Source organism: Leopardus geoffroyi, chromosome D2 (assembly GCF_018350155.1).
Source record: "Leopardus geoffroyi isolate Oge1 chromosome D2, O.geoffroyi_Oge1_pat1.0, whole genome shotgun sequence".
NCBI lineage: Eukaryota > Metazoa > Chordata > Mammalia > Carnivora > Felidae > Leopardus > Leopardus geoffroyi.
In genome coordinates, this window is record NC_059334.1 from 5,203,132 (window position 1) to 5,230,786 (window position 27,655).

Here is a 27,655-nt window from a genome sequence, read left to right on the forward strand (position 1 = left end):
TTATCCACCTTGATGCGTGTGGATGATGGTTGGGAATAGTAACTTCTGCCATCTTTTATTTTACAAATTAAAATGGCATTACCTAAACAGAGTTTGTTTTGTCTTGCTTCGTTTTGTTTTAAAAGAGGTGGGGGGAGTGGGGCAGAGAGAGAGGGAGAAAGAATCTTAAGCAGGATCCATGCTCAGTGTGGGGCTCCATCCCACGAACGGTGAGATCACTACCTGAGCTGCAATCGAAATCAAGAGTCAGATGCTCAACCAACTGAGCCACCCAGGTACCCCTATTTTTTTTTTTAACTTTGCTTTAATACTGTCAGTTGGTAAACCATTACAGGAAAAAAGAAGATTTTTTTTTTTTCAAATTCCTTACTGCTGATGGCTCAATTGCTATTTGTTTTTTTTTTTTTTTTTTTTTTTTCTATATTGAATTGCATTAATTAAATGCTGTTTCAGGGGCGTCTGGGTGGCGCAGTCGGTTGAGCGTCCGACTTCAGCCAGGTCACGATCTCGCGGTCCGTGAGTTCAAGCCCCGCGTCAGGCTCTGGGCTGAGGGCTCAGAGCCTGGAGCCTGTTTCCGATTCTGTGTCTCCCTCTTTCTCTGCCCCTCCCCCGTTCATACTCTGTCTCTCTCTGTCCCAAAAATAAATAAACGTTGAAAAAAAAAAAAAAGAAATTTTTAAATGCTGTTTCAATATTTAGCTTCTCATTATTGAAGGCAGAGACACAAACCACACAAAGGGAAACTTGATAGAGCCAACATCATTCATATATATATATATATATATTACCTTACCTACTAACTGTGCATTTAATTTTCTCTTTACTACTTAAATAGCTCAAATATTAATCCATGGTGCTTGTTAAGTGGCATATAACCTTAAGTATTTAATCCTGTGATCATTTTATCTTTGGAAAACAGTCATCATTCCTGCCTTTTGTCATAACCGTCAGGTTTCCATGGAAACTGTGGAGCGAGCAAGAATGAAATGGTAAAACACCTCCATTTTAGCTCTACTCTGCTAGTGTGCTTTTTCATTAGTAGACTCAATCATTCAGATGGGTAAGAAGAGAGTGTTTCATAGATGATATACAATAATGGTTGACCTTGAATAAATAAGAAATTATGTTTTCCAGCTAAAAGAACTCAATGCTCTCTGTTAAGAACTAGTTATTTGGTGGAGAGGTGGAGAAGTTTTTGTATTCTTCTTTACATTTTATTTTATTGCTTGCATTTCCCGTTAGGTAAAATAAAAATAATAATCTTGTTATCCTCTTGATAAACACATTGTAACCTTTACTATACAGCCAGGTTTTATATCTACAATAGGAAAATAATTCTTTAATTCACAGAAAAGGATTTGAGAAATCTTACAAAATCTCTTTGGAGCTCTGTCCAAAGTGTCGATTACTTCCTAGATTTCACTGGAAAAAATTCAGAAATTAAAAAGGAGCCTCAATTTTACTTAAACACAAGTTAACCGTATTTGAATCTCTGAAGGGATCAAGCATTTATAATGCTTGCTTCTAGCAAGGAAGATTTACCTTTTGCTCTGTATATGGCTTAAATTATATGATTAAAAAAAAGTCAAAGTCTAAGTATTAGTTGTTTGAAAAGAAAGGCACAGTTTCCTGAAATAAAGATTTTAATTTTTTTTAACATTTATTTTGAAAGACAGTGTGAATGTGTACACTTGCATGCGTGTGAGGAGGGGAGGGGACAAGAGACGAAGAGGAGGGGGGGCGGAGAGAGAGAGAGGTGGGGCGGGGAGAAAGAACCCTCAGCAGGCTCCATGCTCAGCAAAGCCCGATGCTGGGCTGGCTCCCACGACCCCGGTCATGACCTGAGCTCATACCAAGAGTCAGACACTCAACCGACTGAGCCACCCAGGTGCCCCTATAAAGATCCTAGTTAATAAAAAGTTGGGGGGGTAAAAGAGGTTTTACGTAGTTGAGTAAAATGTTGGGATTTTTGTATGTGGCTTTTCACAGGGAAATAGGAGACAACTTCTTTCCGTTTTTCCCACAGTAGAAATCATGGACAGTTTCTGAAGTGGCATATTTTCCTTTACTATTTCTGCTCTGAAGGTGGAGAATTGGGGAAACGACTGAAACAAATGGCAGCACTTGCCCCTGGGGAAATGGGTAGCAGTCACTGTCACTGTCGGTGCTTCCTCTCCACAGAAGAAAGCAGAGGACACCTTGACGTTTATTACAATGGCAACAAAATGAAGATCTTGGCAAAGTCAGAATCAATGGAAACACCAGCACCATGGATACGGCAAAGCTTTGGCCTCAACCACCTGTCTGCTGGGAAAGTTGCTCGGGTAGAAACAAAATGCTTTGGCATATTGCGTTTTCTAAAACTCATGGCTAGATGAGGTCTCAGACTCCTTAAAACCTTAGATGAGAAGGCTGCCTCGGGGGGGCTAGGTCAGTTAAACATCCGACTCTCAATTTCACCTCAGGTCATGATCTCACAGTTCGTGGGTTTGAACCCTGAGTGGGCACTGTCCGTGCGGAGCCTGCTTGGGATTCTGTCTCTCCCTCTCGCTGCTCCTCCCCTGCTCGTGCACTCTGTTTCTCTCTCTCAAAATAAACTTCAAAAAAAAAAAAAAAAACAACTAAGATAAGAAATGAGCTTCTAATGTAAACTAAGTCCTACATCTAAACAAATAGATACCGTTTTCCTTTTATATAAATAGATGAGTAACTTGCAAAGTCACCAGCTCTATGGAGGCTATGGTATCTGGGCAAGTTTCTGGTTTTGTTCGTATTATAAACTAAGTTCTCATCCTTGACTGCCTCCTAAAATAATAAAAAGTCCCTCTGAAGTATGAACATAGGTGGGAAATTAAACGACCTAGCGGAAGACGCAGACGGCATGAGATTACACAGAGCGTTTTGTGAGTTAAAGAATATACGTGTCTACGCAAAAAGGCCTAGAAGCACAGAGACCCAGGAGCAGGGACCACCCTAACTTTGTACCACTTCGGACTAAACAAACCAGGTTTCCTTGAGAAATGGTGTTCAGGTCCAGGGGGGGAAACGCCCACGCAGGACCTGCGACATCTGGTTCAGAAAGCAAGAGCACTCTTTTCCCCTAACAGATTGTGTCGAGAGAAAACAAAGAGTCAACGTGGTATACTGAGTGTATAAAAATCCATGAATTCATAATGACACCAAAAAAAAAAAAAAAGAGCCAAAACTAAAGTTAAAAAAAAAAACACACCTCATTTGTCACCAACAGGTAACAACTAGGGCATCGATTACTTTGGAAATTGGTACACGCTGGGCAAGAATGAAGCGCATTCATCCTGTCTGTCTTAGACGTATAGTACGGGGGTAGGCAGGCCATCAGATTCTTAGTGGGTGATGGGGAGTGTTTTAGAGAATTACAGTTAACGGATATTGAAAGAATGATGGAATTGGATAATGATCGTATTAAAGCCTAATGAGCTAGTTGACTCAGGCAGGGACTAGTGTTGCCATGAAAACACTTAACAGAAGGTTGATGGGAAACTTTACAATCCAAGAGTCACCTCCCAGTCCACCGATCCGACTTCAAAAGCTGGAAAGGGAACAGGCAGGACCATCTGCCTTCTGTTACCATGCAGCACTGAAGGACACGGGACGTCCTAGGAAGTCTTCTGGCCACAAAAAACTGAACATGAATTTAATCGATCCTCTGGGCTGGAGGATCCTTTATAAAGACTATAGAGGCTAGAGAGAAACACGGAGGATGACACCACTGAGAGACAGTAAGACGAATCTCAACTGGGGGTCCATTCTAGGACAATGGCTTCATCTGTCGACAACCTGACAGAGCTAGTGGGATGCGCTTCTAGATTAAAGGAGACGTGGGGCGCCTGGGTGGCGCAGTCGGTTAAGCGTCCGACTTCAGCCAGGTCACGATCTCGCGGTCCGTGAGTTCGAGCCCCGCGTCAGGCTCTGGGCTGATGGCTCAGAGCCTAGAACCTGTTTCTGATTCTGTGTCTCCCTCTCTCTCTGCCCCTCCCCCGTTCATGCTCTGTCTCTCTCTGTCCCAAAAATAAATAAACGTTGAAAAATTTTTTTAAAGGAGACGTAAGAGACAGAGAGAGAGAGAGAACCACACACAGTGCCTGAGACTCCTTTTGATCTCAAGTCAAACACATCAACCATACAAAGAGGTTGGAGAAAACAAAGGACTGAATACTGACTATATACTCACTTCGTCAAGTGCAACAATGACACTGTAGTTAAATAGAAATGTGTCCCTAGTTTTAGAAGATGCATATAAAAGGTTGGAGAGGGGCGCCTGGGTGGCTCAGTCGGTTAAGCGTCCGACTTCGGCTCAGGTCATGATCTCACAATCCGTGAGTTCGAGCCCCGCATCAGGCTCTGTGCTGACAGCTCGGAGCCCGGAGCCTGCTTCGGATTCTGTGTCTCCTTCTCTCTCTGCCCCTCCCCTGCTCATGCTCTGTCTCTTTCTGTCTCAAAAATAAGTAAATAAAAACATTAAAAAAAAAATAAAATAAAAAAGGTTTTTTTTTTTTAAATAAATAAATAAATAAAAGGTTGGAGAGGGAATGATAGGATGTTAGTGATTTGTTCAAAGGATCTCAGTAAAACAAATTTTGTAGCAAGAATTAGAGTAAGAATTTGTGGCAAAATATTGGTAACTGGAATCTGGGTGATGCTTGTAAGGGGAAGAGTTCATTGTTCTACCTTCTCGGATTGAAGATGTGTGTAATAACAAGTTGCAAAGGTTTGTCTCATGCACATATGCATATGAAATGGTTAGGGCTCTGGGAGCTCACACACGGGCTTTGGTAGAGGGTGGCTCGCGGCCAGTGTGAATCCCGTTCTCAACATGGACAAGTTGTGAGACCTTGGGATTAATCTTTCCAGGCCTCGGGGCACCTGGGTGGCTCAGTCGGTTAGGTGTCTGACTTCTCCTCAGGTCATGATCTCACACCTCATGGGTTCGAGCCCCATGTCAGGCTCTTTGCTGACAGCTGAGAGTCTGGAACCTCCTTCAGATTCCGTCTGTCTGTCTGTCTGTCTGTCTGTCTCTCTCTCAAAGATGAAAACACTAAAAAAATTTTTTTAATTAAAAAAAATATTTCTGGCTCTCAATTTCCTTATCTGTAAATCAAGGAAAATAAGAATATTTGCCCCATAGAATTGTTATAAGGATTAAGTGAAGTAATTAATTCAAAGCCGGGCATACTCCAAGTGCCCAACAAATGTTAACCATTTTTGTCATTAATTATCAGCATAATAATGAATAAAACTATGCAAAGAACAGGATTATCTCATATTTACACAGCATCTTAACATTTAACAAAGTGCTTTCAGATGTATTTGTTTATCTCAGTAGTAATATATCCCGTTTTAACAGAATGCACTTAAACTTTTCAGATTCTCTGGGACTTGGGCTGTTTTGATTACCCGCACATTTTAATTAACTGGTATCTACTTGGTAAAAGTTCCATGGATAGATTATTATTAATTTTCAAAGAAGCAAAACAAAGTCCTGAATACTAATAAGGCTTTGTTTTATAGTTTAGAGAGGGAGAATTCCTGCTGGCTCACTGTCATTAATATCCAGCGTAGCAAAACTAATTTGGACACTGCACTTTCCCGTCGTTGAGATTTTTCCTAAGTAGGGGGTTATACTATATCTTATACCAAGTAGTTCCTGTCTCTGTCTTTAATAAATACGGAGATCAACCCCGGTTGATCAACATCTGTGGTGATTACAGGGTTATTAAAGCTTTCAAGTTCTGAAGAGAGAGCTTAAGAACATAAATGAGAACACTCATTACGAAGGAGGTAGCTCTACAAAGCTGAGTCCCCAGTGCAAGGTAAGTTTCTCTTTGGTTTTTGCTGCACCTGTAAATATGGAATCCAAATAGTACAACTTGATCAGGGTCACTCTCAAAAGGCAGCGCAGCCCTGGATTCAACTCACTGGATAACTGGCAAATGGAAATAGGTCCAAAAGGACTTGACCTTTCTGGGGTGAACGAGTGGAATGTTCATCTTTTTCAGCCTCCCGGTCACAGATAGATGCCAAAATCTGTAGATATTTGCCAATACATCCACATGACGTAAATCCCCCCTTGGCTCACAACATGCCTACAGTTGTCCTTTACCCAGGAGAACATCTCGATGAAAACAGATAAAATCCTTAGACCCATAGAGATGCTCTTTCTAAATGTTGGTATCACATTCCGTATCTCCCCTGTTACTAAGTAACGCCACGATCAACAACGTAATTGCTGCATTCATTAGATTAAAAAATTTTTTTCAATGTGTATTTATTTTTGAGAGAGCGAGAGAGAGACAGAGTGTGAGTGGGGGCGGGGCAGAGAAATGGAGACAGAATCCAAAGCAGGCTCCAGGCTCTGAGCTGTCAGCACAGAGCCTGACGCGGGACTTGACCTCACGAACCAGGAGATCATGACCTGAGCCGAAGTCAGACGCTCAACTGCCTGAGCCACCCAGGCACCCCGCCTTCATTAGATTTTACATTTCTCAAGAGGAGGGAAAAAAATATCCTTTCTTTTGTATTCTCCTTGTCTAGTATATGCCTGGTATGCTTGAACTGAAAAAATGTTGACCTAATTCATTCTTCACAATAAAGATGTGCTGTCCTTTGAATTTGGAGATGACACCACCATCTGAGCACTAATTAACTGACATGGGCATCGCATATGGCAAGGTATACATCTTGCCCCCTCACTTCTTGTCTGCTCCTTGGAGTCAAATGCCAACATTTTCAAGGCACCCGACTAAGGAGTATAATCTGTAGCCATGAGATAAGTCTAGGTATTCAATGCCCACAGTAGAAACCGTCTATTTTTAAGAAGTAAATTGAAATTATACTTAATAGTACAACTGACTTGGAAGGCATTTATACCGATTCATGTTTCTAAATTTTTTTAAATGTTTATTTATTATTTTTGAGACAGAGGGAGACAGAGCACGAGTGGGGGAGGGGCAGAGAGAGAGGGAGACACGGAATCTGAAACAGGCTCCAGGCTCTGAGCTGTCAGCACAGAGCCTGATGTGGGGCTCGAACCCACAAATCACGAGATCATGACCTGAGCCGAAGTCAGATGCTTAACCGACTGGGCCACCCAGGCGCCCCATTGATTTATGTTTCTAAACTTTTTTGACTTTAGTCACATTAAGAAATACATTTTTTGTCAAACCCATCCTTTACACCCATTATATATTTATTTTTTCCATATATATATATATATATATATATATATATATATGGAAAAAATATAATACATGTAATGGAAAAACTCACAAATCAATACTACAACATACATGAAATAATAAAAATACTGGTCATGATTCACTACATGAACTTCACGATCCCTTAAGGGTTTGTGGACCTGTAGTTTGAAAAACACTCTGGAGGTTCATTCTTTTATAACAATCCCAGCAGACAACTATTTTATTTTTATTCAAAAATATTTTATTTAGCTTGGAGAGAGAAAGAGCGAATGACAGTGTGCATGAGCAGGAGAGGGGCAGAGAGAGAGGGAGAGAGAAATCCCAAGCAGGCTCCAGGCTGTCAGCACAGAGCCTGACAGGGGCTTGAACACACCAACTGTGAGATCACGACCTGAGCTGAAATCAAGAGTCCGACGCTCGACCAACTGAGCCACCCTGGCGCACCACCCCCCATACTATTTTAATCATTATTCGCCTTTGGGTCATTTTGCAACAATCCCAGATCATCTGTATTCCCAATCCTTGCTGGCTTTCTTGTCTGGCACAGAAATCCCAACATCCGCTGCATTCCACATATCCACTTTCTGTCTAAGGATGCCCAGATGACATCCCTCATGGACCGATGTGGCCAGCTCTCTCTGATTGCTTCTGGCTCTTTCCTCAGTCAGCAGGGAGTCAGCCCCACTGGCCTTTGGCTCCCCGAGGCACACGAGGAATAGTAATCATGCCAGCGGGCCGCACTGTGTTGGCAGAATCCATTGCTGGTGATTACCGCAAAAGGGGAATTTAAAGAATGTCGTGCCCTTTCTGTCTCAGAGTTAACGAAACCATGTTGACAGAGCTTGTAATGTAAAAATGCCCCTATTTGAAGAGACTGTCAAATTTGTGACCCCTGGTCCCCAAACGCACGTCCCTGATTGCCCGGAGCCCCTTCACCCTCTTTTATGCTGCATTCGGTGTAGCAAAACGCACCTGTGTCCTATCACCGATGTAACACCAGACTTCTATTACCGATGTTTCTTTTACCTAAAACCTGTTCCTGTGTTTTCTGTCTTAATGCAATGTCATGTTTGACTGTCATCACCCCAGGGGCTTGATGACGAGAAAGAATGCTCGTTGTATCGTACACAAAGTAATTACATTTGAGAGTATTGCAGGGGCTCAGAATCTAATGTGAAAAACGTCAATCAACAATGTGCAGAACAAAAGGACGCAGAATTTTCCAGCTGTAAAAAACCCACGAACTCTAACATCTTGAGACAATAAAAGAAAAATCTAACATCTTAAAACAAAAACAGAAGAAACATCTAATAGCAAAGTTTTAGCATCCTGGTAAGCCAGATATTCCTAGTGAGTTAAGTGTCCCATAAAGCTGAAAATTCTGCTTCTTTGAAGGAGAATTTTTAAAAAATACTGAGTATGAGGGAGAAACCTAGAAACCTTGATTGAACGTGGATGAATTATTTTGTATAGTTTGGTTGCATTCTAGCATTTGAATTAATCACAGTTTTGCAAACCCTTTTCTGGAGCAAAAGTCTTATCTGCTGGCAATTTTTGTTGCTCCTGAGTTTTTCTCCTGGAAGCAAAACTATAGGAAAGTAAGGCTCATTTTCAACATTTGAAAAAAGCCTATACCCAGAAAAACATAATTTTACTGCCTTTTCAAATAATTGTTATATCTATTTGTTTTCTATTTATAGCAATGGTTCTGAACCAGGGGAAAGTTTGTCCTCTCCTCTCTCCCTCTAGCAAATATTTGCCATTTTTTTTCAATTTTCGAGGAAGAGAGAGAGAGTGGGGGAGAAAGGTGGCGGGGGGGAGGGGGGAAGGGAGAGAGTGAGAGCAAGAGAGAATCCCAAGCAGGATCCATGCTTTGCACAGAGCCAGATGTGGGACTAGATTCCACCCAGGACCCAAGGATCATGACCTGAGCCCAAATCAAGAGTCAGACACTCAACTGACTGAGCCACCCAGGCCCCCCCAATTTGGCAATTTCTAGAAACATTTTTGATTGTCATGACTTGAGGGGTGGGTGGGGGATATGCTATTGGCTTCTAGTGGTGTGATGTGATCGAAATATATATTTGGTCCTTGTCCTTGGCTTTTGGCACAAAGCCCCTCAAGCCCTTGGGCCCTCTAGAGTGATAGCTGATAGCTGGGTCTTTGGTATGCTACGGAGATGACTGGTGGGCAGGGCCCCTGGATAGCTTTCAGGGTGGCTGGCCAGCAGAAAGAGAAAGCACAAGGAAGGGCTGGAAACTTCAGTTCCACCCTCCCAACTGGAGAGGGGTGAGGGGCTGAGGTTGACTTCACTCGCCAGTGGCCAATGATTTGATCAATTCTGCTTACATAATGAAATCTCCATTAAAACCCCTCAACAGTGGGGTGAGGAGAGCTTCGGGGGTCAGTGATCATATCAAGTTGCTAGGAGAGTGATGTGCTCAGAAACGGCATGGAAGTTCTGGGCCCATCCACCCATTCCAGCCTTCAACTTGTCTGTTCCTGAGCTGTAGGCATGACAATAAACCGGTAATGGTAAGGAAATGATATTCCCCAGTTCTGTGGGCCATTGTACAACCGGAAGAAGGGGTCATGGGAACCCCTGAATTATAAGCAGATGGTCAGAGGCATGTGGGACACTGTGAGTGGTGTCTGAAGAGGGGGGCAGTCTTGTGGGACTGAGCAACTCAGAACTGACTGGAACTGTAGGGTACGTAGTTAGAATCCAGAGGGTAGAAGGGCTCGATGTTGGTGTGGAAAAACCCCACTCATGTATCAGAAGTGTTGTGAGTAAAGAACTCAGAAGAGGGTAGAGACCAGGGATGCTGATAAGCATCCCGTGATGCACAAGACAGCCACTCACGGCCAAGGATTATCCAGCCCAAAATGTCAATAGTGCCAAGGTGGAACAGCTCCTGTTCATATGCATAGCTGTGTAATATTTCCAAGATTAGAAAAATAGCAGAAAAAGAAGCTTATGAATAAAACCAATTTAGGCATAATGTTTACGACACTATTAAAATTACAAGGTGGTGACTGTAGATGAATGCTGACATCAGAGGGAAATTCAGAATGTATAAATTAAAAACAATTTAATGTTTGGTTATTTTTGAGAGAGAGAGAGAGAAAGAGAGAAAGAGAGAAAGAGAGAAAGAGAGAGAGAAAGAAAGAAAGAAAGAAAGAAAGAAAGAAAGAAAGAAAGAAAGAAAGAAAGAAAGAAAGAAAGAAAACATAAGCAGGGGAAGGGCAGAGAGAGGGAGACACAGAATCTGAAGCAGGTTCCAGGCTCTGAGCTGTCAGTGCAGAGCCCGAGGGCGGCTCGATCCCATGAACTGTGAGGTCATGATCTGTGAGATCATGATCTGAGCTCAAAGCGAGAGTCAGACGCTTAACCGATTGAGCCACCCAGGGGTCCCGAGAGTGCAATCTTAAATTCATCATTTTAGGAACCTGCTTGATTTCCTTTTCAAGGATATTAGGATCGTTATTATTCAATATGTTCAATCAGTAATTTATCTACATTGTCTAAAATGTTTGAACCGCTTCTGAATATTAGAGTAACAGCTTTTGTTTTTTATATCCATACATATCTGATATAGTAGGGTAGAAGCTGGCTGCCTGAAGTAATTAATACAGTTTATAAAGTTGACTAATGTTTGCAATTTATGCATTGCAGGGAAATAGCGTGATACACCCAAATGGCTGTGAACATCAGCCATATTTCACTTCTGTGATATCTCATCTTCCTCAAATAACAATTTAGAGACATAAACTCACACCATGCGCTGTGCTCGGTGTATTGAAACAATTTACGCTGTCATTTTAATTCATTATTTAAAAATCATTTTTTTTTTCTACAGGGATTCATGGGCAAAGTATTGGTATAACATTTCCCGTTTCCAAGGAACTCTATGATTTTCAAATGGCATTTTATTGAGAGAGAGTCTGGCTTATTATCATATCTAAATGTCAGACTGGCAAGAGAAGATTGTATGTATAATGATGAAAATGAAAACTGCTGTTTCTAAAAGCTCATTTATTTAGCTACTATGAGGTATCGAAGTGTTCTTCAAGCAAAACTGCATAATTTTTGATTTAAATATTTTGAACAAAGCATGCGCTAACGGCAATGCGTTCAGTTCCTAAGAGGAAAGAAATGTAGCTTTAGTGACTTTCGTTAAAATACAGACCCACAAATTATTCCATGATCTTTAGGAGTCTGCTTGCTACTGACAACTACAAAGATGTCTTCACGATACATTTAGAAAACAACACACGTCGGAAGTATTGTTTCCGTGGAAGGGAGTTAGGCGTCTAAAAGCATGGCTTGTTAACTTCCCCATTCTAAGCATCTACATTAGAAAGGATTTATCACAAGGAATATCATTTCTACAGATTGGGAAACAGGTCCAGAGAGGCAAGTGCTAGGTGCTAGACCCTGTGCTCAAGGTCAAACGGAGAAGTGCTCATAGGTGCTGAGACTAAGGTGGCAACTCCCATCTCCAAAGCGACTGCCTCCTTGCCTCCTGCCATATGTGCCCATGGCCTCCCTCCCAGCGACGAGTACCAGCCTCCAGCTCCCTAGGTTCAAGGGTTTTCTCCCTAGGATGGCTCAGCCTTCTATGTATGGCACTGTTCGAATTAGGCCACATGCTATCTCCAGTGAGAGAAACAGCTTGCATGGACAAAGAAAAGGTATTTTAGTCAAAGATTATTATTTTTCAGCTGAACCTGCTGAGAACACAAGGGATATACTAGGTATTCCTATTTTTTGCTCTTTAAAAAGTACGTGGGGAGCCTGGGTGGCTCAGTCGGTTAAGCGCCGACTTTGGCTCCGGTCATGATCTCACGGTTTGTGAGTTCGAGCCCCGCACCGGGCTCTGTGCTGACAGCTCAGAGCCTGGAGCCTGCTTCTGATTCTGTCTCCCTCTCTCTCTCTGCCCCTTCCTGCTCGTGCTCTGCCTCTCAAAAAGAAACAAACATTAAAAAAATTAGTTAAAAAAATAAAATAGAAAGTACTTTATCACAAATGGGCTCTAGGAAGGACATCAGCCTGTCAAAAAGACTCTTTTCTATTTGGGGCTCTGGAAACGCAGACCTCATTGCCACATGGCAATCATCCTTACAAATCATCCTTACAATGTATAGAGCCCTTGATGTGTTGAAAGTAATTTCCGGTTGTTATTGTCTAACACGTCAATGGTGGAAAGGAAACACCCTTTCTTTCCAGAACAAGAAAACAGCCTGTAATCAAATGGTTTGTCAACAGCACTAGAATTTTTAATTATCATTAGTCCTCGGCTCTGTCAATTACAAAAGGTTGCCTGCCAGGACATCCTGGGATTCACCTTTATAAAGTCTTGCTACCTAGGGAGTCTTAAAGATAAACGTTGCAGAGAAGAAATTAACAAACGGCCTTTGAGAGTTTCACATTTTTAATGAACAGAAAAAAAAAAATACCCCTACCCAAGGCCGAGCAGTTTCATCCTGAAAATCATTTTCTTTTCTTTTTTTTTTTTTAATTTTTTTTTTTCAACGTTTATTTTATTTTTTTTTGGGACAGAGAGAGACAGAGCATGAACGGGGGAGGGGCAGAGAGAGAGGGAGACACAGAATCGGAAACAGGCTCCAGGCTCTGAGCCATCAGCCCAGAGCCCGACGCGAGGCTCGAACTCACGGACCGCGAGATCGTGACCTGGCTGAAGTCGGACGCTTAACCGACTGCGCCACCCAGGCGCCCCTGAAAATCATTTTCTAACAGAGCGACTGATTCAGTATCCCTGCACCTGAGAGAGACACAGACTTGGACGCTCCGTAGTTACAACCCACAGGGAAGTTTTAATCTGTTAGCACCGCTGGCCCGGGCAACGGTTCCCTACCTCCTCCCACCCTGAGTGCACGTAGGGGAATTTGAAAACCAAGCGACTCTTGCTCAGAGGGGAGCCGGCTTATTAGAGGGCCAACCACTGCAAATTTCTCAGTCTCCTCTGTGTTTGCCCCGCAATAAAACGGAAAACAGTTTTTATTTCCCAGAGGATAGGACTGTCTTCTGGGTACCCAACGCTGAAAGTGGTCAGCAAGTTCTGGTTCTGGCTTGAGGGCTATTTCAGAATGCCATTCACTGTTCTTTCCACTTAATTGGTGCCGAGTCTCCATTTTGGAATAGGATTTCGCTCCCTTGCATTCTTTCCATAGGGGGAGAAACAATTTTCCAGGCTCATGTCCCTGAGAATTGCTTACATCTTGACCGCGTTAGTTTCAGTAAACTGTTGATAAGATTGCGGGAATACTAAGGTCTTTACCCTCAAATGCCTGGCAGACAAACACCAGTAAGAAAGGCCAAATTTTTAAAGTCAGGGTGTTCAGAAGAACAACCCCTATGTATTGGATTGTGCATGGAGAATCTCATGTTTGTGAGATGCTAGACAACCCTGGGGCGCTTGGGAATAGGTTACAAATAATGCAGGCCTGTGTTCTGATTTCCACAGCTTCGTTGTTTGGAGATGCATTTGATGAGTGAACATTCAAAGGCCCGAGGAACATGCCAGAGAGCACAGAGCACCTGCCCGTGACAGCAGACTGAGCGCTAAAGGGTCGTCTCTGCTAATGAAATGAGAGAAGATTTTGACAGCCGTCGCGTTGTGTCCAACGACAAGGCTTGGCACCAAATGCAATTCTGAAAATACCGGACTGACTAAAACGTTCCTTTGCAGATGAACTTGTAAACAGAAGGGGGGCTTTAAATCAAGGAGGACTGATTATGGAAGCAGGAGTAAAATTTTTATTTGGACTGAAGCCTCAAGGCCAAACAAGTGGACCCTATGCAGGCAATATTCGGTCTCGTCCAGAGGAAGAGACTGTGGGATTTCATTGTTTCGTGGCAGTGAGTCAGAGGCAGTCCTGGTGCCTCTGTTTTTGGGGCACCACTTTTTTTCTCGTGCATTGATGATAGGATCCTGCTTTGCACACTCTCCTCGTTCCTGGCTCCTTTCTATAGTTTCAGCTTTCTTGTTTACTTTTGTTTCTTTCTGGGTGAGTCTGTTTTGGAAGTCCTTTTTCCAGGACAAGGTGGAAAAGAAGTGAACAGTGGTGCATAGTGAGGGGAGTAAGTCAGGACGAGATGGGGGTTCTTTGGTCTTTGGTCATTTAGAGGCTCCTTGCCCTAGGTTGGTCCCTCTTTCCTCTGTGTGCCCAGAGGGAGGATCAGCTTATCTCTGGAGGAAAAAGGAACTTATGTACATATTTATGCTAAGATAGGAGGAAAAAAATAGATTGATTCCTCTTGGGGGAATTCAATTTTTATTCATTCATTCATTCATTCATTCCTCCCTCCCTCTTGGGAGAATTTTACAGTTTTACAGAGACAGAGGCAGGGTGCGGATTAGCATTTAAATCTAAAGGAATATTACCTAATGAAAAAGGAAAACTAAAAACCTTCTTTTTTTTTTAATTTTTTTTTTTAACATTTTATTTTTGAGACAGAGAGAGACAGAGCATGAACGGGGTAGGGGCAGAGAGAGAGGGAGACACAGAATCGGAAACAGGCTCCAGGCTCTGAGCCATCAGCCCAGAGCCTGATGCGGGGCTCGAACTCACGGACCGTGAGATCGCGACCTGGCTGAAGTCGGACGCTTAACCGACTGCGCCACCCAGGCGCCCCTAAAAACCTTCTTAAGTAGGAAATCACATCACAAAGTCTGCTTTTGTCTGTGAGGGTTACAAGGACCTGAGACCAACTTGCCCAGACTTTTCTACTCTGTCTCTCCTGGATTTAACATGTTCCTTTCTCTCCCAATATTGAAGATCCCTACATATCTCTGACTATTTTACCTGAAATTTCTTATACTTTCATATAAGCTCATTGACTCTTATTTTTTCACATCATTTTCATCTTGAGCCCATGTGAGGGGACTCAGCCCTGAGCTACCCTAAAGTGAACCAGTGGTTTGATAAATCCAGTGGGCATTTGTTAACTGACACACTAGAACTCTCAGCAGCGTGCAATGTCATTGTCTCCTCCCCCTATCTTGAAACACACTCTGTTCTTGGCTTCTGTGATGCATCTGGCTTTGCTTCTGAGCTCTCCTTTTCTGTGCGTGTGTGTGTGTGAGAGACAGAGAGAGACAGAGACAGAGACAGAGAGACAGAGAGATCCTTTTCCTTTCCCTGATTTTTAAATGCTAAAGTTCCTCAAGAATCAGCCCTGAGTACCATGATGCTCTAATTCCCTACTTTCTGCCTCATGCACATCTTTAATTTCACCTACCACGTAAAAGCTCATAATTTCCAAGTGGGTACCAACCCCCCCCCCCCCCCCCCCCGCCAAGCTCCAGGCCTGCCCAACCGGTCTCAAGGGCAGCTCATCTATAACCCGAACAAAAATCAATTCACTAGCACTGCCCCCCCACCCCAAACCTTGCCACCATTCAACCTTTCTGCCTTAGCGAACGCCCCCGTCTTCCTCTGACCTCCAGAGGCCAAATCCTTGCGCTGGCCTGACCTTGCTCCCCTTCAGCACCAACATCTACATTCGTGCAGAGACCTCCTGGCTTTGCCACCTGACTATCTCTCAAATGCTTTTCTCTATTCACCCAGCCCTCATTCAAGTCCTGTCCACAATCAGCTTTTCCCTGCAAAATACTCTGCTGATTCTCTCTGCTTTCACTTCACAGTCTCCCAACCCCAGAGGAAAAGATGTTCAATTAGCAGGTCAACCAACTCATCTCTTCTGGTAACTTACAAGCCTGGAGTGATTTTCCTAAATCCTTAACACCCGAGCTGACTTTGACTTTCTCGGTCCCAGCCTGCTTGCACTTTGGTTCCTTGAATATGCATTCTGTGCATACCCATCTAGAGGGTTTGCAGATGCTATTTGTCTAGCTGCAATGCCCTCTGCATTTACTTGCCCAGCGAATACTAATTATTGCCTAACCAGCTAATTCATTAGAATTCAGCTCCAATCTAGATAAAATGTCACCTCCTCCGGGAAGCTCTCCCAGAACCATTAACGTGTGTCTCTCTCCCTCACGGCACCACACGCATCATGAAGGCAAGGAGCATGCCTGTTGTATTCACCGCTGTATATGCAGCATTTTGTAGGAACCCAGAAAGTGTTGAATAAAATGCGTGCATATGACAAAGTGAATGAACACAGCAAAGGCAGGTACGTGAGGCGCTGCGGACTCATCGCGGGGCCTTTAAATCTATATTCGTATCGAGGGATGTTGTAGATTACAACACATGACTGGACACTCATTTGTGGCTTTGTATAAATTTCACCATGAGAAAGAGTCCCTCATGGAGAACGAAACTGAGAATCCTCAACTTAGATCATAAATAAACGCATTTACGAATCTACATTCTTCGAGCTGTCAGGGCAGCAAGATCCTTAGTATTAGAAAATAGGCTTCCAAGGTCACGATCTCGCGGTCCGGGAGTTCGAGCCCCGCGTCGGGCTCTGGGCTGATGGTTCAGAGCCTGGAGCCTGTTTCCGATTCTGTGTCTCCCTCTCTCTCTGCCCCTCCCCCATTCATGCTCTGTCTCTCTCTGTCCCAAAAAAAAATAAATAAACGTTGAAAAAAAAAATTAAAAAAAAAAAGAAAGAAAATAGGCTTCCTACTTAGTCTGCACATTGTGAAACACAGTGCCTGAGTCATCATTAAGTGAATTTCGAAGTGTTTATTAAACGAATACGTATTCTCACAGGGAAATAACGCATACCTTTCATCACGAATGCTACTTTCCGCTCTAAATAAGCCTTAATGATGCTTAACTTTGATCTGCTGTTGTCTCTTCTAATGTCTTTGTGATTACAACTTCATATTTTAGAAAGAGAAGCCCTTAGTGGATAATTAACAGCAATCAAGAAAAAGCTTAAACATGCCATAAAGGTAAAGATTCTGTCAAGAATAATTTTCTTTGTCGGTAATTTATGTGGTGAGAGGGGCTGAAGGCATATATCCAGCAGCAGGAAAGTTCGAAGAACCATTTCACGAGAACATTGCTCTCAAGCCAACCTTTCTGGACCAGCCACCCACACCGGATGAGAGGAGTGTTTCTGAAAAGGATGGTTTGTACATTTTGAGTAGGAGGCCGCCACTGAAGCCTGATTATGCTAACAGCTAATTAAGTTCTAAACATCTCAACTGCATCTATCTTTATAGTCAGGCCTTTTTTTTTTCCCTCCTTTTATCCAAATAGTCATAGTCGATGAGACAATACCAACAGTAAGTTCACAGGGATAAATACTGTGATCATTTCAGTCGGACTTTAACAAATACTACTCTCAACTTCGGTGAATTTGGCAAAATCACGGAGACTCACACGGCAGAGCCAATCAACACCTCGGTTCTCAACGGTACAGATTTTGTGATCTATATAGAAATTTAGAGGCATTACAAGAACGATCCAGGGAATTGAGACCAATTAGAGCGTGCGCCTAGTCCCTGAAGTGGCAAACCTTAGAAGCTCCTTAAATATGAGATGAAGGCACAATATACTTAAGGGGAAGAAATTGAATAAAGAGACAACAGCGTTAACACAGATAGACATTTAAACTTGTTAGTTCAACTAAAAAGCTCTGCCTTGGGAATAATTCACAGTTTACCTCCGAGAGAGAGGACGCCTAGTTAAAATGATGCTTTCAACCTCAGAAATCTTTAGATATTATTTATTTTTTCCCATTTTTTAAATAATATTAAGGAATGTGGGTTATGCATTCATTTGGATTTAATATTAATTGAACTAGAAAACTTTAACCTCTCCTAGTGAACTTATATTCAAGTATAATAACTAATTTATAGTCTATCAAATTTATGGTTCAAGTACTATTTTGAGCCACTTAGATGCAACTAGTCATTTGCTGCTCCTCTTTGTTCTTCAATCATAATTGAACTTTCTTTTAGCCAAATGTGGCTATTATTTATTTATTTTTTTTAACGTTTATTTATTCTTGAGAGAGACACAGAGCAAGACCATGAGCAGGGGAAGGGCAGAGCGAGAGAGGGAGACACAGAATCCCAAGCAGGCTCCAGGCTCTGAGCTGTCAGCACGGAGCCCAACGCGGGGCTGAAGCTCACGGACCGTGAGATCATCACCCGAGCCGAAGTTGGACGTTTAACCAACTGAGCCACCCTTCCCCGTTGTCTTTGGTTGAAGCACGTGTCAATGACCTCACAGATGCCCAGGGTTCATGAGTTGCAAGCACACACATCTTTATAGAGCCAGGAGGATGCTGGGAAGGATACAGGTAAGTCAAGGCGCCTTCCCATCACTGACCCATTTCAAGCCTGTGAGCAGACTCAACTTTGGGTCAACAGGACTTACACAAAAACTTTCATTAAAGACTCTAACATTTAGCAGGAAACAGAAAGAGACCACAGAATGCTTTAGTTTAAAAGAGGTATGGGGCGCCTGGGTGGCTCAGTCGGTTAAACGTCCAGCTTCAGCTCTGGTTATGATCTCGTGGTTCGTGAGTTCGAGCCCTGTGTTGGGCTCCGTGCTGACAGCTCAGAGCCTGGAGCCTGCTTCGGATTCTGTGTCTCCCTCGCTCTCTGCCCTCCCCCACTTGCACTCTGCTCCCCCTCTCAAAAATAAATAAACATTAAAAAAATAAAAGAGGTCTGACTTTTTCTAGTAACTGCAAAAATACATACACAGTTGCTCACATAGATTTTAGATAAATTTTCAAGATTACCAGCCATTATATATATACAAAAGGTGTATTATACGACGCATATTTATATGGAATGACCCATGGTAATCTTAATCGACTATATATACTCAAGAAAAAAACGCTACCATAAATTATAAAGATGAATTTTTATATAGCAAATGTTCCTCTAAGGATAAAGTCCAATAATAACAAGGGACTTTTATAACTTTTAAAACTGATAGGGTAGTTTAAATGGCCCCCTCTGCCATCTCAGTAGGATTAGTGCTAATACCAGAAGCTAAACTTAGCATTAATATGTATTTTGACCGAGTGCAGGAAAAAACCCCAGAAAATTAATATCCACCACCCACAGTACAGGCAATCCGATGGCTGTGTGCAGTTTGGCGTTAAAACTGCCTAGTGCGATTCCTGAGCAAATCTTGGCAAAGGCACGGCTGCCATTTGACCTCCGGATGTGTGTGTCTGTGGCCCTCCAAAGAGCGGAGGAAACAGAAGCAACCATATGGGGAAGAAATTGTGAATATATTGACAGCTTTGAAGATAATAGAATTTTATCAGTCAAAATGAATTACAGTACTTATTTTTTTTTTTCATTCTAGACCAAAGTTTTAATCTTCCTAGATTCTCGAGGCAAAAGCAATTAATTTTTTTTTTTTTTTTGGCTTTTGAGGTTACTACAAAACCAACCAAATTCTGCCCCTGAACTATCTCTTTACTGATAAATTTTTGTCAGTTTAATCCTTCAGGTGTCCTGTGTGATATCACTACTAAATTGCTTTCACTTGAATTAGTTGGGGGGGGGGCAGAAGAGGGGAGAATTATAAAGATTGCCATTTTGTAAAAGAAACCTAGATTTTTTTTGTCAGAAAAAGCCAATCTCAAATAATTTCAAATCTTTGTCAAACAAGTTAAGGGTTTTTTTAATTTTCATTTTCATTTTTAAAAATTTACATCCAAATCAGTTAGCATCTAGTGCAACAATTTCAGGAGTAGATCCCTTAGAGCCCCTTCCCCATTTGGCCCATCCCCCCCTCCCCACAACCCCTCCAGCAACCCTCAGTTTGTTCTCCATGTTTACGAGTCTCTTCTGTTTTGTCCCCCTCCCTCTTTTTATACTATTTTTGTTTCCCTTCCCTTACGTTCATCTGTTTTGTCTCTTAAAGTCCTCATAGGAGTGAAGTCATAGGATTTTTGTCTTTCTCTGACTGACTCATTTCACTTAGCATAATACCCTCCAGTTCCATCCAGGTAGCTGCAAATGGCAAGATCTCACTCAAAAAAGTTAAAGGTTTAAAGTGGATACAATTGTATTTATGTTAGTAGATACAAAAAGGATAATTAATGGGATATGTACTATCTCCTATCATTCTGGTAACTTAGTGCCTGGCAGTTCAAGAGAAAGCCACAGAGCAACAGGGTATTTGCAACAGGAAATACTTCAGCTTTGTTATTTCCCCTACAGTTTCACAAACAACTATTGCACACTGTGGCCGCCATTCATCCATCAAGTATTTTCAATGGGAGAAATAATGTTTGCATTCAATTATTTATAGGGGGTTTTAAACTTACCATTTTTCCCTTGTGGAGATGATCTTGCTCCCCAAATTAAGATTTCAGGTTTAAGAAGAGACTTACAGAGGAAGCATCCTATGTAGTAACTACCTTGAAATTTGCTAGTTCCCCCCTCGGAAGCAAGTGATTTCTTCTGTCAGAGTGCTGGGATTTGTTACGTCCAACAAAATAGTTAATCTTCTATTTATTCAAAATCGACTTTGAAAAATCAAGACTAAAGTCAAAGGAATAAAAAAAGATCACTTACTTTGCTTTAGCTTCTGCATCCTCATAGGCTTTATTAGACACGTCATCCAGTCCTCCAATCAAATGCTTGAAAGAGCTGTAAGGAAAAACACAGTCATCAGGATAAATGCTCTGCAGAGTCCTAACAATGACTACCTCGTCAATGATACATTGAAACAATCTAAAAAGATCTAACTAAAAATGAGGTCAAACATTTAAACCAGATACGTCATTAAGACACGTATCAGATAATGATACTGTCTCTGACAACGGTGACCTATCCCATCGTGTTTACCTCCGTGGTTCCCAACACCTAGAACTGGACCTGGTGACAGGAGATATTCAAAGAACGGCGGGAATAAAGTCTGTGACACACAAAAGGACATATGTCACAAAGTGGGTCAACTTTACTAGGGATCATGACAAGATCTACCAATTATGGAATGCCTACTGCATGCCTACTGTAAGCACTCTTCTTTTAATTATCATGAACATATACTGATTCCAGGTCTACAACACACTGTAAAAGACAAACATTATTATCTTCACGTAACAAAACTGTAAACTAATCTTCAAAGGCAAAATACATATGCAGAAGACAGGCACACGACAGAGGAGAATTATAGGAGAGTCAACTCGTTCTGGACGGATGAAGATACTGACTTTAGGATCAACCAGGAAGGGTCATATACCTGTGCAAACCCAATCTATCCCATAGCCTACATGGACCTAGAACTGTGTTCAGACTTTATATAATGAAGTCTCATCTATTATAGGTCTACAACATAAAATATTACTGGGCCGGCACAAAAGGAAGACACACACACACACACACACACTCACAAGAATTACCCTTGAAAATTACTGAATGCAACCAGATACCAGAACTCTTCTGTGCACCACATTCTGGCAAGCAGTGAACTGAACAGAGGAACAAAAGGAAAATCTACATTCAAAGCGCTCACATAATAATCAAGGCCCTCACTTACATGGTGCTTATATGCTGGCTACCACTGAATGCATTTTACATGTAGTAACACACACTTTAATCGTTACAGCAACCCTGTGAGTCAGAATTACCTCCACTGCATAGATGAGCATCCAAAGGCATGAGAGGCTATGAAACTGACCTGAAGTCGTACAGCCCAGCAGCGTGAAGGCTGGTAGGGAAGGAGGCCACCATTCCCCCTCATACCCTCAAGACCTACACTGCGGCTTCCGGCCAAATCACTGTGCCTTCACGACAACCATAAAAGCCCCAGCGACGTCTAGCCTACGCATGGAGGATGGCAAAGAGCTGTAAGGAATTACATTTTAATTTTAAACCTCTAGAATCTCAATGCACAGAAAAAGCTTCGTGTGAGTATCAAATAATAAAATATGCCTGGTCAGGTCCTGAAACATAGGGCATTTGTTGATTTAAAGTTAAACATTGCTTAACCACTTTGACACACACTGGTTTTTGTTTTTGTTTTTATGAAAAATGTGTAAAGCGAGACTTGACTCTTCCTTGGAGGCTGGCCAAAAGGAGAGAGGGCGGGTACGACATCAGTCCTGTGGGTAATGATCTCATCTGGGGGGCAGGGTAAGTGGAATGCTGAGCTAAAACATGAAGTATTTCTAATACAAAAAGGGACCAAAAGGAAGAGACAGAAGACTAAGGAATCAAGAACCACAGAGCATCAAGTTTTCTGAGGTGAATTGCATTAATGCATGTCGAATGAACGGAGGCTGCCAAAGGCGATGGTCCTTATACAACTTTCCAAAGACATATAATTAGTGATAAAATAAATGATAAATAATAATCCCCTGCGGGGCTGGTTCAATATCTGCAAAACAATTAATGTGACTCATCACATCAATAAAAGACAGGACAAGAACCATAGAATCCTCTCGAAAGATGCAGAGAAACATGTAACAAAATATAGCATCCTTTCTTGATAAAACCCTCAAGAAAATAGGGATAGAAGGAGCATACCTTGAGATAATAAAAGCCATATATGAACGACCCAATGCTAATATCATCCTCAATGGGGAAAACCTGAGAGCTTTCCCCCTAAGGTCAGGAACGAGACAGGGAATATTCACTCTCACCGCTGTTATTCAACATAGTATTGGAAGTCTTAGGCTCTGCAATCAGACAACACAAAGAAATAAAAGGCATCCAAATTGGCCAGGAGGAGGTCAAACTTTCACTTTTGCAGATGACATGATACTCTATATGGAAAACCCAAAAGATTCCACCAAAAAACTGCTAGAATTGATCCATGAATTCAGCAAAGTGGCAGGATATAAAATCAATGCACAGAAATTGGTTGCATTCCTATGCACCAACAATGAAGTGACAGAAAGAGAAATCAAGGAATCAATCCCATTTACAGTTGCACAAAAAACCCCATAAAATAATTAGGAATATATCTAACCAAAGAGGTGAAAAATCTATACACTGAAAACTACAGAAAGCTTAGGAAAGAAATTGAAAAAGACACACTAAAAATGGAAAAAGAGTCCATGCTCCTGGATAGGAAGAACAAATATTGCTAAAATGTTGATACTACTGAAAGAAATCTACATATTCAATGCAATCCCTATCAAAATAACACCAGCATTCTTCAGAGAGCTAGAACAAATAATCCTAAAATTTGTATGGAACCAGAAAAGACCCCGAGTAGCCAAAGCGATCTTGAAAAAGAAAACCGAAGCAGGAGGCATCACAATCCCAGACTTCAAGCTATACTACAAAGCTGTCATCAAGACAGTATGGTACTGGCACAAGAACAGACACGCAGATCAATGGAACAGAATAGAGAACCTAGAAATGGACGCACAAACGTATGGCCAACTAATCTTTGACAAAGCAGGAAAGAATATCCCATGGAATAAAGACAGTCTTTTCAGCAAGTGGTGCTGGGAAAACTGGACAGCGTCATGCAGAAGAATGAATCTGGACCGCTTTCTTACACCATACACAAAAATAAACTCATAATGGATGAAAGACCTCAATGTAAGACAGGAAGTCATCAAAATCCTCGAGGGAGAAAGCAGGCAAAAACCTCTTTGATCTTGGCCATTGCAACTTCTTAACACGTCTCCAGAGGCAAGGGAAACAAAAGCAAAAATCAGCTACTGGGACCTCATCAAAATAAAAAGCTTCTGCACAGAGAAGGAAACAATCAGCAAAACTAAAAGGCAACTGACAAAATGGGAGAAGATATTTGCAAATGACAGATCAGATAAAGGGTTAGTATCCAAAATCTACAAAGAACTTATCAAACTCAACACCCAAAAAACAAATAATCCAGTGAAGAAATGGGCCAAAGACATGAATAGACACTTCTCCAAAGAAGATATCCAGATGGCCAATCGACACATGAAAAAATGCTCAACATCACTCATCATCCGGGAAATACACATCAAAACCACAATTAGATACCACCTCGCACTTGTCAGAATGGCTAACATTAACAACTCAGGCAACAACAGATGTTGGTGAGGATGCGGAGAAAGAGGATCTCTTTTGCATTGTTGGTGGCAATGCACGCTGGTGCAGCCACTCTGGAAACCAGTATGGAGGTTTCTCAAAAAACTAAAAATAGAACTACCCTGTGACCCAGCAATTGCACTACTAGGCATTTATCCACAGGATACAGGTGTGCTGTTTCGAAGGGACACATGCACCCCCATGTTTATAACAGCACTATCAACAATAGCCAAAGTATGGAAAGAGCCCAAATGTCCATCGATGGATGAATGGACAAAGAAGACGTGGCATGCATATATATATATATACACACATATATATATGTGTGTGTGTATATATATATATATATGTGTGTGTGTATACACACACACACACACACACACACACACACACACACAATGGAATATTACTCGGCATCAAAAACAATGAAATCTTGCCATTTGCAACTACATGGATGGAACTGGAGGGTATTATGCTAAGTGAAATGAGTCAGTCAGAGAAAGACAAAAATCCTATGACTTCACTCCTATGAGGACTTTAAGAGACAAAACAGATGAACGTAAGGGAAGGGAAACAAAAATACTATAAAAACAGGGAGGGGGACAAAACAGAAGAGACTCATAAATATGGACAAAAAACTGAGGGTTACTGGAGGGGTTGTGAGAGGGGGGATGGGCTAAATGGGTCAGGGGCACTAAGGGATCTACTACTCCTGAAATCATTGTTGCACTAGATGCTAACTAATTGGATGTAAATTTAAAAAGAAATAAATAATAATAATCCGCATAGTGGAGATCAGTGTTCAGATACGATTTCTGCCATTGTTCTTTAAATGGTAGAGTTTCCCACCTTCCCGTAGAACGTCTCAGTCATTGCCAAGGGAAACTCCCTATGCGAGATGGGTTTAAGATTGTAAAGTAAAGGGGCGCCTGGGTGGCTTAGTCAATTGACTGTCCGACTTCCAATCTGGTCATAACCTCATGGTTTATGGGGTCGAGCCTGGTGTCAGGCTCTGGGCTGACAGCTCGGAGCCTGGAGCCTGGTTTGGATTCTGTGTCTCCTTCTCTCTCTGCCCCTCCCCCACTTGCACTCTGCCTCTCTGTGCCTCTCAAAAATGAATAACCGTTTAAAAAATTAAAAAAAAATTGTAATGTTAAAGGCAGTATTTATTTTATTGTGAAAAAAAATCAATAACATCTGGTTGATATTCTGTTTTTAGAGATAATGTAAGATTTAAGCACAGAGAGTTAAAAGTTTCTTGTTCAAGATGACTCCAATTGTGCAGCACGTCTGGGAATAAATCTGCATTCCCTCATTCCCACTCCTTCCTCTACAATACGTAGATATTTTTAATATAACTAAATCCAAAACATTGTGAAAAGGCACTGACAGAGAGGAAACAAACAGCACACTGTGGTAAAACCGAAGAGGAACAGCCTGTATGGGAGCTTTTCAAATACACTCAGACTGTGTTCTTACATGTTTGACACGCAGAGTAATTTGGGGAGTTCAAATAGTTGAAAAAAAAAAGTCTTCCTCCTCCTATTTATTTGACCTAAATATGTCTTATGCAGGATAGGATATGATCAAAGATTTAGAGGGTGAATGGATGGCAATTACGGTAAGGATGAAGGCCTTTATAACTTAAGAAAACCTGTCCACCCCACTAGGGTTGGTTAAAACTATGCAGATCGCTTTTCGAAAAGGCAGTTTCAAATTCCTATTCGCAGAGTATACAAACGTAAAATCCTCCATCTGGCGAAGCTCTACAGAAAGCATCTAATCACAGGAATGAGTTTAAAAGTAAGTCGAGCCTGATTGAAAAAAAAAAAAAAACACACATTTAAACTGGTTACGAGCTCTTTAGAGCCATTTTTGTTAAATCTTAGTCATATCCAATGACAAGCATCACATTTGAAAAGAATGAACAAAAGTGGTATTTCCAGAGTGACTTTTTTGGTGTAAGTTTTAAGAGGCCTTGATTTAAAGTACTGATTTTCTAGGTGGTGCTAATGATTCAATATTTATTATCTTTTTTTTTTTTTTACCACTAGATTAGAAAAAATGAAGGGAATAACATCAAATTTACAAAGGCCCCTAACTTGATCAACAGGAATTTACTTCTGAAATAAACTCCCTCTAATTAAAGAAAATCCTTTTCATTTAAAATGTAATCAATTTATTACTATAGAAAACTTTTAAGAACTGTGAGAAGAAATTAAGAAAGCATCGGATTTCTCTATCCACAAATAACTAACAGGAATATCTTTACGTATTTCTTTTCACTGTTTTTTTTTTTTTTCTGCAGAGCTCTATTGTTGTCTATTATAGGGTTGTAATCATAAAGCATCTGTGATTTATGTTGATTTCTACCTTAATATTAGGGCTGAAATGTATACTTTTATTTTTAAAAACTCATAAGCAGTAGTTTCACAAAGAGTAGGTCATTGTACGTCCCTACTGTGTAGAGTACCTACTAATCCATGGCAGACACCAACACACGCACACTTACGCACACACACACACACTTACGCACACACACACACTTGCACAGACAGATGAAGAAGTGTGGCAACTGTGTACAAAAACATTTATATTTATACTCTCTATTACAGGTTAGACATATGGAATTCCTTTTCAAAATAAAATATCCAGGACAATCATCTTGGCTTTGAAATTGGAACCATATGTCCTTTGGAAATCATCTTTATTTAGAGAGCAATCCTGGCCAAGTAACATTTTTTTGAAACACAGAACAAAGGCTTCCTGCTAATATTCTAAGTGTTCTCCAACAGTAAGCCCAACATTATGCTTCTCTAAAAGTTTAAGAAAATGTGCCATCTTCAAGCTGTATTAGTAAGTTCCAAGTGGTTGTCTCTGTCTGTGTATCCCTGCACTCATCAACGAATATTTTAAGAATCTTGATAAGCTTAATTGACGGTGTTACAGAATTTATTATTCCTGGTGCAAGCATGAATGTTCCATTTTTTTCTTCCTTCTCACAGATTTTCTAAAGGAACACCTGCCATGTTTGTGGACCTACATCAAAGAGACATTTGGAAAATATTACTATAGGCATCGGACACCTTTTTAAATATTTACTTAGGTCTTGTGACATTTCTTGGCTACTAAGGGAGAGGACTTTTGCTGTTTTATTAAGAAAGAAATTATAATGCAATGGTTTAAAAAGTTTAACAACAACTCTAGTCTCTAGGAGACTAGAGAACAAAGTTTGTTTCTAAACAAACTCACAATTCGTGTATGAGTTATATTTTAGCCTCGTGAAATAAAAGAGCCAATTTCACATACATTCTAGACGTAATTCCAGAATAAATGAAGAAGACGTTAATGAGCAACAGACTTTTATTCAGGGTATTTCAACAACAAAACTTACTGCATGTTGAGGCAGTATTAGTGAGAATCCAATTTTATTTTATTTATTTAAAAAAAATTTTTTTTTCAACGTTT

The 27,655-nt window shown here is 41.2% G+C and overlaps 1 protein-coding gene across 5 annotated transcripts in view; it reads right to left on the reverse strand.

Annotated features, from left to right (window-relative positions):
• Nucleotides 1-27,655, reverse strand: part of PRKG1 (protein kinase cGMP-dependent 1) — a 1,258,994-nt gene that overhangs the window by 93,701 nt on the left and 1,137,638 nt on the right. For all 5 annotated transcript variants that reach the window (XM_045439410.1, XM_045439409.1, XM_045439412.1 and 2 more), the window contains one exon: nucleotides 20,729-20,803. In XM_045439410.1, coding sequence (XP_045295366.1) covers nucleotides 20,729-20,803 — 75 coding nt within the window. The remainder of the gene's footprint in view (nucleotides 1-20,728; nucleotides 20,804-27,655) is intronic.